Source organism: Grus americana, chromosome 24 (genome assembly GCF_028858705.1).
Source record: "Grus americana isolate bGruAme1 chromosome 24, bGruAme1.mat, whole genome shotgun sequence".
NCBI classification, from domain to species: Eukaryota; Metazoa; Chordata; class Aves; order Gruiformes; family Gruidae; genus Grus; species Grus americana.
In genome coordinates, this window is record NC_072875.1 from 3,630,910 (window position 1) to 3,643,445 (window position 12,536).

Here is a 12,536-nt window from a genome sequence, read left to right on the forward strand (position 1 = left end):
GAGATGTATCGTGTGACCTAGTTTCGCTGTGTCAGTATTCTCGAGGCAAAGCACTGAAGGGGAAGGGGTACCATGAGTTATTTTATTCTCAGAGCGCTCTGAGGTTTGGGTATGGTTTATAACATGCTACTCTTATGTTCGCGGGCCAAAGACAGGACTGGAGAAGCCAGAGAGGATTCTGGTTTTCTTGTTCTGCTGTACAGAGTCTCACAGAAACCGAAGTTCCTGTTTCCTCTCTCAGGGAACCGTAATGTGCTTGTTAGATGTATAGAGGTTTCATCTTTCCCACTTTCCCCAAGTGCTGTGAGTAAACATTAGGGTCATTTACTTCCCCTCTGAAAGGTATTCCCACTAATAATGATGTCCAAGTAGCAGCAAATCTTTTCTGTCAGCGGAACCGGACAAAAGCCTTCTGTGCGCAAAAAAAAAAAAAAAAAAGACTATTACGGTTCAAGACTCGCCCACGCAGAGTAGTTGCTTGCATTTTGACAGGTGTCCTGAGGTTCTTGGGGGGCCGGAGTAAGATCAGTTGAATCATTTGGTCAGCAACTGGAGAAAACTGACTGGCGGGTACAACTCTTTCCCCTGCTCTCGACAGCCCAGTCAGACGTCATAAAACAAGCGCACTAGTTGGTACCGGATTGAAAACGCAATCGCGCTGCCCAGGACCTAGGTAAAAAACGGACAGAAAATGGAAACATTAAGGCGAAATTTTTAGACGTAGAAAGATGAAAGGCAGAAGTCTAGCCAAAGTCCTCAGTTCTCTGAGAATCGCATCTACGCATGGGGGGTTTCTCCGTCTGCCCGCGCACGGTCACGTTGCGCAGACGAGGCGAACGGTTGGAAAGGACTCTTTCCTTCTTAAGGAGCCTAGATTAGAATGTAAACCCAATGGTTTGTAATGGAAAATACCTCCCGTCAAAGCTGCCGTTCAGCATCCCGACGAGAAGGCCCTGCCGTGACTTCTCTGCTGCGACTGGGCTCAAGATCAAGCGGTATGTACTTCCCCTCCTTTCCCACCCCCGATGCGGTCTGCCTAAGCCCTGTTCGGTCTCCGGGTTGGTTTGTTGGAAGCCCTTCCTCCCAAATGGGAATTTGGCTAAGGGTCTCTTCTTTCCTAATAAGAATCTCTTATGTTTGATCCAAGGATGAATAAGGAATTGTATTGTGGTCAACTAAGCAACGCAGGCCTTTCCAAAAGCGGTGTTTCTGCTTGATTACGCACGGGAGTTCGCGTGCCGAATACAGGTAGCAGCAGTTTCTGAGAGGCACGTTATCCGTGCGCTCTAAGTTGCTTCAAAACGCTCCCGCACCCTGCTTGGATTCCAGATACTGCCAAGCTGCGTGCCGTGCTTACGCGAGTCCACCGGCTGGAGGTAATGCCGGGACTGTGTTTGTTTGGTATGACAGAAACCCAGGAACGTGGAAAAAGGCTGTATTGTCAGAGTGACAAGGCACTCTGCTTTCTTAATGTTTTCCTAGCATCCAACGATTCATGCCTTGGGAATCTTCTCGAGGTAACCTAGGGACTTTGTATTTATTAGCTCTCAAAGAACGAGGAAGGGGGGAGGAATCTGTTTCCTCTTTGAGCCGCACAAACCTCCGATTCTCCTCAAGTTCTGCAGCTCAACCGCATCTTGTGTGAAGAGCGTGATACTTTATTTCCCCCTTTCCCCTTGGAACTCTTGAGACCGATTTGGATCTGTTTCTATTGCAGAGTACATCTTTCTACTGGAGGAGCCATTTGTCTGACCTGAATGAGTAGCAACAGGAGAGTGAGATTTCGCTCGTGGGTGGGTCCAATCAGCTTTATAACAAAGTTAATAAGAGTCATATTATTGCACTCTGTGTATTCACCATCTTCATCCGTTCCACTCCTCACATCTACTACGTGCAAGATCTTGACTGCCTAGGAAAAGAAATATCGCACGCTATTTCACCAGGTATGTTTGGTGCTCGCTGGCTGATTTTGGTTAAGGTGTCTTTTGCTGTCCCACCCCCGAGCCTGGCTTGTGCTCTTACTAAAAAGAGGACAGGCTTACGACGCTACGTGCGGTTATTCTGAAAGGCTATTTACATAATCGAGTGACCGTGAGGGATAGTGGCAGACTAAGCAGAGTATTTTCTTCTGGATTTGAGCCAGGAAATAACTAGTGAACCCTGAAGTTCCACATTCCCTCCCATCCCGTTCCTCTCGTGTTTGACCGCCTCAAAACGTGTCTGGATTTTTAATGTTTTCTGGCTATTACCTTCAGAATGTTTGTTCCCAGGGCAGAGAGGCTCTTAGTTTTGAATTTGGAGTAGCTCATCTCCAACTTCCCTGTACTAGGGTTGAGCCTAAAAGAAACGTTGAAATTTTAGATTGGATAGAGCAAGGAGACAGAGCGATCCCTATGTAAGCAGACTTAGATCCCTTGCCGAGTAGTTGAGAAATGCATCGATGGAGAAAGCAGGAGTAATCCAATACACGTAATAGCAGCTGCTGCTACCTGGTCCCTCGGATGGGGTGGAGTCGGGACGAGATTCCTCCCCACTGCACCCCCAATACTGGCATAAAGCTGTATAGTTTTAAAATAAAATAGAGACGATCGCTGATGTGCCACAGAATGCTCGCTACCACGAAATCTTAGCAGATCCTGCTGCAACAGCATTAAATGTGCCTGTATCAATTTTTCTCAGTCTTGTGGCTGAGAATAATCTTATTCCAACTTTGCTAAAAATTACTCTTCTGGCGGGGGGGGGGGGTGGGGGGGGTGGGGCGGGGCGTGGGGGGGGGCATGGGCGGTGAGAAAAGTTAACTTCTTTGAGACACTTCAACAGTATGACTCGACTGTAGCTGGCAAAGCGAGCCGGCTAACTTTTAACTAGAACGCTTACTTTGATGGCTTTTAAAAGGAGCACCTACCACCACCTTTCTCAGCTGGCGTTGGAGATAAAAGGCGCAATCTGTGGTACCTTTGCAGGTCGCTCGGGTACGTTACCTTGGCAGCCGGTGGCGGGGACAAGGAATGACGTGGAAGAGTTGAGGCAACGAGTAGAGGAAGTTGAGCACTTGCGGGATGAAAAAAAGCAGCATCGTTTTGCTGAAGTGCCCCAAGATCCCCACCACGGCGAAGGTCATGCCGGCAAAGTAGCAGAAGGTGTCCCCGACAAACACTCGAGATGGGTACCTGCAGTCCCCAGGACAGAAAAGCAAAGGTCTGTCACGATCGCTGTCGCCGTGAAAATGACTTTATAACCGCTGAATGTATTCCCATGTGGCAGGTTAGGGGTCAAGAGGGAACCGCAGCAGATCTATGCGGTAAAAGCAACAATCGCAGGTATTTATGCTAAGAATTGCAGGACCGGGACCTGCAACCTGACTCGCAGAGAATACGATATGAAAAAACGGCTAGCGAGACATACGAGGGAGCGTATTCTGTGCATTTTGGTGAGCTGGCGTGACCGGAATTGTTCTAATAAAAAGAAAAGCTACCGGTGCATCGATGCTTTACACTCTCGGTTCTAGCAAGAAGCCCGTCTACGCTCCAGTGTGTCCCGCCTGCGCGTCGGTAAGCGGGGTTTTTTTGCTTGAAAAGGGAGAAAGTAAAGGGAAAGTACGCTTCCGAAGAAATTCTGAAAGTCCGTCCTCTTACCAGTTGTGGTAAAACAGCCCCAGCGTGGTAAAAAAAAAGGGAATCATGAAGTAGAGAGAAAAAATGTGATCATCTCGATAATCCCCTATAGAAAAAAGACAAAAATGCATTTGTGATGAGACAGGAGCGGTTGATTTTTAGCAATACCAGATATTGCAATCTAGGATTCTATCTCCCTTTGTTTTTTGCACCCACAAACTTGCATGTTACCTTCCTTACCGTTTAACTCTACGATGTTGAAGATGATAATGGAAGCGGCTATCACCAGCGACTGCCCTGCTTCGATTCCATTAATTCCAGCGAGAATGTTGATGGCGTTAGTGCAGAACACTGCTAGCATGCCCATGTAGACGTAGTAGAGGATACCTGCAGAGCAGAGCGAGCCGAGCGCTTTAGTATTCGGAGGCGAAGCCGGCCCCGGTCCAATTCACCGAAGCTCTCGCTTCCTGCTGTGTCCGACAATCCAATAGCTAGCCGTCTCGTTGAGTTTTGGTAGCGGTAACCGTACTAATAAATCGCTCCCTCCCCTGTGAATCGGCCGTCACGTGCGCACGCGCGTACAACACGGCGACCGCAGCAAACCGTTGCGACACGGTGGCAGACCGTAGCGCTCCCTTTCTGGCTTTCGGTCGTTCTGGTGTCAGCAGCCGAGCGCCGTGCGCGCCTGGCGCTCGATTGTATCGCCAGAATACTGGAAAAATGATTGGCGCCTATCTACGCGTGTTGGTTTCTGGATGTTGGTTCCGGCCTTACGTTTAGCGGGGGGAGTTGCGCCCTCTCGCTGGTTACTTAAGCAAATCCTTCCTGTGTTCCTCCCTCTGCAGCCCACCGATCGCTCGCCGCTTGGAACGATGGCTTCTGGTGATTCGGAACTTACCCAGGTCCAAGCGCATGCCCAGCAGCACCCGGAAGGGCTTAGGCACCACGATGGTCGTGTTCCCAAAGTTGGTGAAGTAAACCATGAGCAGCGGGAGGGAGGCCATGGTAGGAAGAAGGAGCTTGTGGCGCCAGCGCAGATTCAGAACGTCATCTGCAAAGCCCAGGAAAATCATGCAGCAGATGGCGAGGAGCGAACCGATGAGCTCCACAAACTGCGGGACAGAGAACAGGACCCCAGTTACCGGAGGCCGCTCCCTGCCCATGCCCGCCACGCTCCCGACGTCAGGCCAGCCTCACCTCGTCGTAAGGAAATGCCGCGCACTGCTCCTCCACGAAGCACCTCAGGAAGGGCACGGGGATGAAGCAGAAGAGGATGATCAGGAACACGGCCCCGCTGATCACGCCCTGCGCTTCGGGGCTGAAAGGAAGGTATGGCAGGGAGTCAGCGCGGCCGGGCCCGCTCCCGGGACCGGGGCCGGTCCGCCCCCGCGGGGCAGCGCTACTCACACGGGCCGCCGAGAGGCCTTGTTGAGGTCTTCGCCGAAGAGCCGCGCGGCGAGGAAGTGGTCCTTGAAGGCCGGGATCAGCGTGAGCGTGGCCACAAGGCCCAGCAGCGACCCGCCGAGGTTGATGAGGAGGGGTACGGCGGGCCAGGCCGCCATGGCCACGGCGGGCACTGCCCCTGCCAAGGGCACCGAGCGGGGCCGGGCGCGGAGCGCCGCCCACCAACGCCTCCCGCCGCGCGTTTCCAGCCGGACGCTATAGAGAAGGTACCGCGTGCACGCGCGGGTCCCCTCTGGCCTATCGGCGAGGGGAGCGCCATCTTTGGGCCTGGCACGAGCCGCACCTGCCGGCGCGGGGCTCCGACCGGGGCCGCTAACGCTTTCGGCTGCGCTGAGCGCGTGCGTACGCGCCTGTTCCCGGCGCCGGGGTCCGCGTGCATCGGCGCGTGCCCCGCGAAGCGAAGCTCTTTGCGCGGGCAGCAGCGCTCGCCCCGCTCTGGGGGCGGCTCCGCGACGGACTCCGCCCCCCCCTCCCCAGCGCCCGCAACCGTCATGGCCGCTTCGGCGTCCACCGAGCCGCGCGCCGGCTCTATTCCGCCCCCAGGCACGTCACTTCCTCCTCCCGCGGGGAGCGGGCAAGCCCCGGCGGAGGGGCCGCGGTAGCGCGCCCGCCCGCCAGCTCCGCGCTTGCTAGAGGCCGGGGCGGGGAGCCGGGTTACTTGGGGGGGGTGTGTGTGTGTGGGGGGGGGGGGGGGGGTCGGTGCACTCCCGCGTCTAGCGCTGGCGGGATGTGCGAGAGCGGAAAACGGAGCGGCCGTCGGGTTCGCTGTCCAACGCGTTTCCTCCGATGTCAGAAAAAAAAAACAAAAACAAAAAAAACAACAAAAAAACCCCCAAAAACCAAACCCAGGAATAAAACGTCTTACTGGAGATTTTTCACTTGCCCGGAAGTCTGTACCAGCTGTTGGACCCTCCTCAGAGGATCGTTTGCGGGGTGGGAAGGCCGGACAGGCGCGATTTCTGTCCAAGAGCTGTTGCGTTCAGGCGTGAGTCGGTGAGCGGGGCGGGGGGGGGGGAGGAAGTGGCGCAAGATGCGGGAGCAGCAAGAAGCGCTTTCCTGTGCCTTGCACCTGGTTTAAGTGGGGTGTTGGCCACCCGAGATATTTCCTAATGGCTTTTTCTGTGCCACCTAGAGAGCTGCTGCTGCGTTGAGAGAGGCCGCCTCTGCGCTGCTGCCTGTTGAACTTCTGCAAAAATGATTTTGCAAACCTGAACGGAGCCTTAAATCAACTTTGAGGCTGGCCCATGTTACTGCGAGGGAGGAAATCGCAGGGTGGAGCGAGGCGGGTGGCTGGCCAGCCTCTCGCAGCTCTGGCGGTGAGGAATTGCCACTGGCCAGCCGGCCGCTGCTGCTTCGGGTCGCGACCGTTGTGAAGAGAGGCGGCCGAAACTCGTCTTACCTGGCCTGCGCGGCGAGGCTGGCCCAAGCCGGCAGCAGGTGAACGAAGGATTCCACCTCGGCATGGCGTCCTGCATGCCTGGTGCGAACAGGACAATTACCGCCCATGAAAAAAGAGCGTGATGTTATGAGAAAAGCATTTTTAATTTGAGCTCAGAGGGCCGGCAGCGAGCTCGACCTTCAGACCGCGGCTGTGCTGCTCTTTCACACGGCCACGAGAGAAGGCTCGTGGCGGCAGCTACGAGGGCGCCTGGACGGGCGGACGGCCGTTAACGACGTCCAGACCCGGGGGGGTGAGGGGGGCACAAGCTGGGAAGGCCCGGAGAACCGGGCGGTAAGCTGCGCGCCGGGGGTCAGGCCGCGGGGTAGACCCCCTGCCCTCTTCGGGCTGCCCCGCCGGGCCGCGGGGGGGCGCTCGCTCGCGGCGCCCGACCGCCGGAAGAAGGCGGCCGGCTGGCGGGGGAGGTCGGCGCCCCTGCCGGGTGCGGGCCGGGGCGCCGCTGGGGTCGGGCTGCGGCGGGGCCGGGAGGAAGGCGGCGGCGCGGCTTCTCCTCGCTTCCCCTCCCCCGGTGGGAGGTGGCAGCGGCCGGGCCGGCGCCGCAGCCCGCCCGCCATGCCTGCCGCCCCGCCGTGAGTCGCTGCGCGCGGCGCCATGGGGCCGGATCCGGGCTGGGCCGCGCTGGTGCTGCTCTTCGCCGCCTCGCTGCTCACCGTCGCGGCCTGGCTGCTTCAGTACTGGCGGTCCGCGGCCCTGCGGGCGCTGCGGCGGCGCGGGCCGGCGGCGGAGGAGACCGGGGCCCGGGCGCTGCTGGCCGCGCTGCTCGCCCTCCGGTCCCTGCGGGAGCAGTGGCAGCGGGCCTGGGTGCGAGCCCTCAACAGCCAGGCGCGCCGGCACGGGGTATGGCGGGGCCCGGGCGGGCGGCGAGCTGTCGGGGGGTGGGGGGGGGGAAGCGGCGGTGGCTTCGGGGCGGGCGGGGCCGCCCGCCCTTTGTTCTCGGGGTCCGGGGAAGCCTTCCCGGCCGGGGGCTGCGAGGTCTCGGCCGAAGGAGCCGGCAGGCGCACGGGGAGCCAGCGTCGCTTTTCGAGCAGCTCCGCGCCGGCCTGGTGGGACGGGAGCGTAAGGAAACGCGAGCATGGCGCGCTGCGAAAGCGCGGAAAGGTGAGGCGTTGGGCAGCGAGCTTTGTTGAACGAGGTTTGGGGCCTGAGCCCGAGTCAGGTGTGATGAAACTGGCTGATGTTGCCACAGCAACCTCTTCTGAATTTTCTGCTGTTTATTCCCTTTAATCTCCCAGCATTTGCACCGATCCATAGTTTTGAAGTTCACGAGGGAGAATACGCCTCGCCGATTCCATGTGGAAATAATCGCACCATAGCTCGCGTTACCTGCAAGGCAAGGGCTTTTGCCGACAAAAGCGGTGGTCCAAAGTCTGCCATAGTCTCCTTTTTTTTTTCCCCCCATCACGTGAACGGGAAGGAGGAGCCTTTCTGTTAAATTGCGTGGGAAAATCAAGAGCTCAAAGAGGTTAGCGTGAAGCTAACGTGTTTGAAGAAAAGGAAATTAAAGTGTCGAAGAACGTGCTGCAAACTCGCGTTTGAGTTTTCCCAACGAGATGGGAAAAGTCTGTCTCCTTTTGACAAAATGAGTTAAGTTCCAGACTAGAGGCAGGACAGAAAAGCGGATCTCTTGGTGCAGCGTGACCGCGTGAAAAAAATGAGGCGGTTGGCAGAGATGGGGAGGAATGAGAAGTTGTTACTCCCCTTGCCCCCAACCGTTGTTAGTTGTGTCAACGTAATAGGCTTCGTAAAGTCCAACCCCGTAGGTAATGCTGTGACTTTGGCTCCTTCGGGAAGGTTTGTACAGCAGTTTTTGCAGCGTACCTTCTGTAGTTCCTCATTTATTTCTATTGTCATTTGCCTCGGTGTAATCCCCTGATAACGACTTGCTGGGCTGAGATGAATAAATTGGATCTTTGAGGAAGGCGACTTAGGAAGAAATGCTTGGTTTTGTTACGTGTCACCTGTACAGTACCCGTCTTTTCTCAAGGAAGTCCTTTTCAGTTACGAGGCGCGTAAGTCGTACCCGTGAGATGCATCCGTTTGAATAAAGGCTGCGGAACCTGAATGAGCGTTCTCTGCAGTTTGACTGAAGGAGGGCTTAACTTTATCAGCAAGCATGGGGCAGTTCAGTTTTAGCATTTTGTTCTCCTGCTTGAAGTAGATCGCGTTGTAGATAGAACTGGTCCTGTTCTATGGGGAAATCCTCAAAGGAAGAAGAGGGATGTTTCCGCAGTGAGATTGTAGTCTAATACACCAGGAGAGGGTGGAAAAAAGGAACAAGTCGAGCACAGGAGCTCACGTACCATATGCCGAGGGTGGATTTTGTTGCTGTGGATTGGGTTTTTTTGCATTTGGTTTGGGTTTGGGTTTGGGTTTGGTGGGGTTTTGGGTGGTTTTTTGTTTTTTTGTACTTGGGGCAGGATTAGCACCAAAGGGAGAGAGAAGAAACAGCAAAGCTTCTGCAACAAAGAAGGGTTAACACACTTGACTTATAGCTGACTGCTATCCAGAAGAATTTTCCGTTCTCATTTGGTCTTGCCTGTCTGAAATTAACATAGCGTTTGTGAATCTAAGCCTTGACTGAAAACCTTGTGTCCTGGTTTCGGCTGGGATAAAGTTAATTTTCTTACTAGCAACTGGTATAGTGCCGTGTTTTGGATTTAGGATGAGAATAATGTTGATAACGCCCTGATATTTTAGTTGTTGCCAAACAGTCAAGGACTTTTCAGTTTCTCATACTGCCCTGCCAACAAGAAAGGCGGGGGGCGCCCCGGAAGCCGGGAGGGGACACAGCCAGGACAGCTGACCCAAACTGGCCAAAGGGATGTTCCATACCATGTGATGTCATGCTCCCTATATAACTGGGGGAGTTGGCCACGAGGCATGCGGCTCAGGAACTAGCTGGGCATCGGTGGTCTGCGGGTGGCAAGCAATTGTGCTGTGCATGGCTTGTTTGGTATATTCCATTATTATTATTATTGTTATTATTATCTTCCTTTTCTGTTCTATTAAACTGTCTGTATCTCAACCCGTGAGTTTTACCTTTTTCTTTTCGATTTTCTACCCCGTCCCTCTGAGGAGGGGCGAGTAGGCGAACGGCTGTGCGGTTGTTTTAGCTACCTGCCGGGTTAAACCACGGCACCTCGTTTCCTTTCTCTGTACGGGCGAGCCAAGGCAGGTAGAATTGCAGCGCGCAGCGGTTCCGCATGCTGGCCGGATTGATGGAAATGGACCGGAGCGTCTCTGGGGCCCCACGTCAGGATCGTTCATCCTCTTTGACGCTATCTGGGGTACCTCGACCGCTGGGAACTAACGGAGTTCTCTCTTTCTAGAGTTCAGTGCAGGTCACGTTTGAAGAGGGTCCTCAGTTGCCACCGGCCGCGAATATAAGTCACGTGACGTGCAAGGCGCAGTCGGACCACAGCATGGTAAGGCTTCTCCGTCGACTGACGGCGTGCTCTGTGGAGACTGCCGAGGACCGCGCGATGGGGATGGCGGAACCGGGGAAGTTTTGGGCGAGGCCCGTTGTTGGGTTCGGAGGCCTGTCGATGGGCTCGTGATATCGCGACCCTGGGGCTGCGCATCGGTGAGCTCCGGGAGAGCCCCGGGGAGAGATGCGTCGGTAGATATGGGGCGTACGGATGCTGAGCTCGAATATTGGGCTCCTGCAGTGGTGAGGAGAAGAGAGCTCCTCTCACAGATACGTCTTTACTGCCTCACCTACGGAGTCTGAAACTGTAGGTTCGCAGTGCGCAACCGTGTCTGGGAGCAGGCCTGATGTTTCTTTCCTGCCACGACGGGTCAACCTTGCCGAACGCTTTTAGAGGTTTTGCTGTCGCAGGGCTGCCTCTCCCAAGGATATAAACTCATCTCCTTCCTTTTTTCTCTAGGTGCTATACTGCCAGCTGTCAGCTGAAGCTGTGAAATTCCCTGTCTCTGTTACTCAGCAGTCCCCAGTTGCTGTTTCTGTGGACACCTATCACGTCACTTTGGCTGTGCTGCAGGCTCAGGTAACGGTTGTAAAAAGTTAGCCGTTGAACTTGTTGTTTCACCTGGCCCCACACCCATCGAGGAAGGAGGACCCAATTTAGCACAAATAAAGGCCTCATCCCGCCGGAAGAAGCGGCATGCTGTCGCTCACATTTGGCAGGATGGCAAATATTCACAATCTGCGTGCCGAGTCCTCTTTTCTGAGTCTTGTTCTGCAGATCTTGGCTACGTAATGTACCGGTAACAAAATCCAGAGACATTGGAGGCGTAGCAGCATTCTATACTGTGTTTTTAAGTGGGCGTTTAAGAAGCGGAAGGTCCGCAGAGTTCGATTCCCCTCGCAGTGTGACAGATAGGGAAAGATGCGTCCCGTGTGTACGTACGATTACGGTGCTGTTCTGGTTATCAGCGTGAAAAAGAAATCCACAGCGAGGAGTGGTTTGCTGGTTGATGCTCCCCTTAATACATTCGCAAGAGTGCGACGCAGATTTTTTTCTGCGTGTCGAATATCGTAGATGCTTCTTCCAGAACAGAAGCTCTGTGAAATCGCAGTGGGTGGTAACTCCACAGTTGCTTTCAGGCTGGCTTTGCTTCTCTGGAACTTGATTTTGTTCCCATCACGAAGAAGGGCTTGATGCCGGAGATGGTGTCTTGCTCGGAGACCGCGGGCTCGTTTGCGCTATAGGGAGATGTGGTGAAATTAGAAGTAGGTCTGCGGTAGCAGAGGCCGATGCCGCGCTATGGCAGCTATTGCGGTCGGAAGGTTGTTCTAGAACCCCTTTGCTCTCAGAAGCTTTATTAAAATTTTCAACCTACGTTTATCGGATCACCCTGGTTTGGTTTTGTGCCTCCGTTCCACGGTTGTTTCAATAGCTCTCCTCTCTCTCCTTGGCATTTGGCGTGCCCGCATTGCTAACTTATAAATGGCTGTGCTTAGGTTTGGCAATAGTTAATTGATGTAGCTCAGTAAATATCCCGTGTTGGTGCCCGACTCGCTCTTTTGGATCGTCCTGCAGGTTTTTTCTTCAGCCGAAGAAATAACCTATCGTCGTTCCTCTGACGGTGCCCGGGCCTCCAAAGGCAGGGAGGAAGCCGGATCTCGCCACGGAGCGATGAGGCTTCTGCAGCTGCTCCTTCCCGTAGGCCTGGGACCGCTTGCGTTCTTACGTTCCGTCTCTTATTGTCACGCCGTCGCGAGGGCCTTTCGGTCGCTGAATTTGAAGCGGGGCAAAAAGCACCTAATGGAAACGTAAACCATTCCTGACTATGGGTATTTCTTCCGGGCCAGGTGGAGATCCACTTGGAGGAGATACAGAGCAAAGGTCTCCTGGTGTCGTGGACGTTCAAGGACAGACCGGATTTGAACCTTTCGGTTCTTCCGAGACTTCAGCTTCCTGAGGTGAGTGGCAAATGGCGGGAGGCTGGACTCGAGCGGAGGAAGCGCTGGAGGGGCAGAAACGGCACCGAGCCAGGAGGAAGGCCACTGCGGAGGGGAGAGGTCGCCGACTCACTGTCGCGGCCCTTAGGGCGAGGGAGGGGATTCTTTTGCCCCAGAATCGATACTAGCTCAGCTCTGTCAAAACGGCGCATCGTCAAGAGGGTCCAAGCGGTACCCGTCTCTGTTGTCTGAGTTTGGTGTAACGGCTGAATGGGAGTCCGCGTAGCAAAAAAAGGCTTTCTGTCCCTGCAGGGCCTCCTGCCGTTGTCAGATGTAGATAGAGCTGCAAAACGAGCTGGGTCGGTTAGGGGCTTTCTTTGTGTGCGTGGAGGGGGGGAGTTGTGTGGTGGTTTGGTTTGTTTTGTGTTGTTTTTTTGTTTTGTTTGTTTGGGTTTTTTGAAGAGGTTAGTGTGCGGAACTCATGGGTATTACAGGTTGAACGAGCTAAACTCTGGCGTGTTTGCGCTTCTGTGATCTGAGTAGGTCGGCCGATTTGTTTGTTTTATCAATATCCTTATTGCTTTATCCTGACTCGATGTAGGAATTTGGCTGTAATCTCTAAAGTGTGGTAGTA

At 54.6% G+C, this 12,536-nt stretch overlaps 2 protein-coding genes across 13 annotated transcripts in view; one reads left to right on the forward strand and one right to left on the reverse strand.

The window, feature by feature from the left end:
• Window positions 1-12,536, forward strand: part of C2CD2L (C2CD2 like) — a 31,926-nt gene that overhangs the window by 1,889 nt on the left and 17,501 nt on the right. For 7 of the 12 annotated variants that reach the window (XR_008574038.1, XR_008574039.1, XM_054802933.1 and 4 more), the window contains exons 3-5: window positions 9,867-9,962; window positions 10,425-10,544; window positions 11,813-11,923. Coding sequence is in view for 10 of the 12 variants with exons in the window: in XM_054802933.1 (XP_054658908.1) it covers window positions 9,867-9,962; window positions 10,425-10,544; window positions 11,813-11,923 (327 nt within the window). In the remaining 2 variants the exon portion in view is untranslated. Of the gene's footprint in view, window positions 1-5,166; window positions 5,285-5,774; window positions 6,072-6,210; window positions 7,375-9,866; window positions 9,963-10,424; window positions 10,545-11,812; window positions 11,924-12,536 lie in introns of those variants that run through there. The other 5 variants (XM_054802942.1, XM_054802938.1, XM_054802940.1 and 2 more) reach the window with 5 other exon arrangements.
• DPAGT1 (dolichyl-phosphate N-acetylglucosaminephosphotransferase 1) lies at window positions 69-5,283 on the reverse strand. The gene is made up of 9 exons (XM_054802945.1): window positions 5,022-5,283; window positions 4,812-4,932; window positions 4,513-4,726; window positions 3,855-4,001; window positions 3,636-3,720; window positions 2,982-3,170; window positions 2,250-2,337; window positions 1,754-1,909; window positions 69-669 (listed from the first exon to the last, which is right to left on the reverse strand). The coding sequence occupies exons 1-9, from the start codon at window positions 5,174-5,176 to the stop codon at window positions 604-606; spliced, it is 1,221 nt and encodes a 406-aa protein (XP_054658920.1). The 5' UTR covers window positions 5,177-5,283; the 3' UTR covers window positions 69-603.

Bases quoted from the DNA above. Each gene is read 5' to 3' on its own strand.
- DPAGT1 (XM_054802945.1), bottom strand. From the start codon at position 5,176: ATGGCGGCCTGGCCCGCCGTACCCCTCCTCATCAACCTCGGCGGGTCG. The intron at 4,727-4,811 runs GTGAGGCTGGCC...TCTGTCCCGCAG, and splicing joins CGGCATTTCCTTACGACGAG to TTTGTGGAGCTCATCGGTTC. The intron at 3,171-3,635 runs GTAAGAGGACGG...TGGGGACTGCAG, and splicing joins GGGCTGTTTTACCACAACTG to GTACCCATCTCGAGTGTTTG.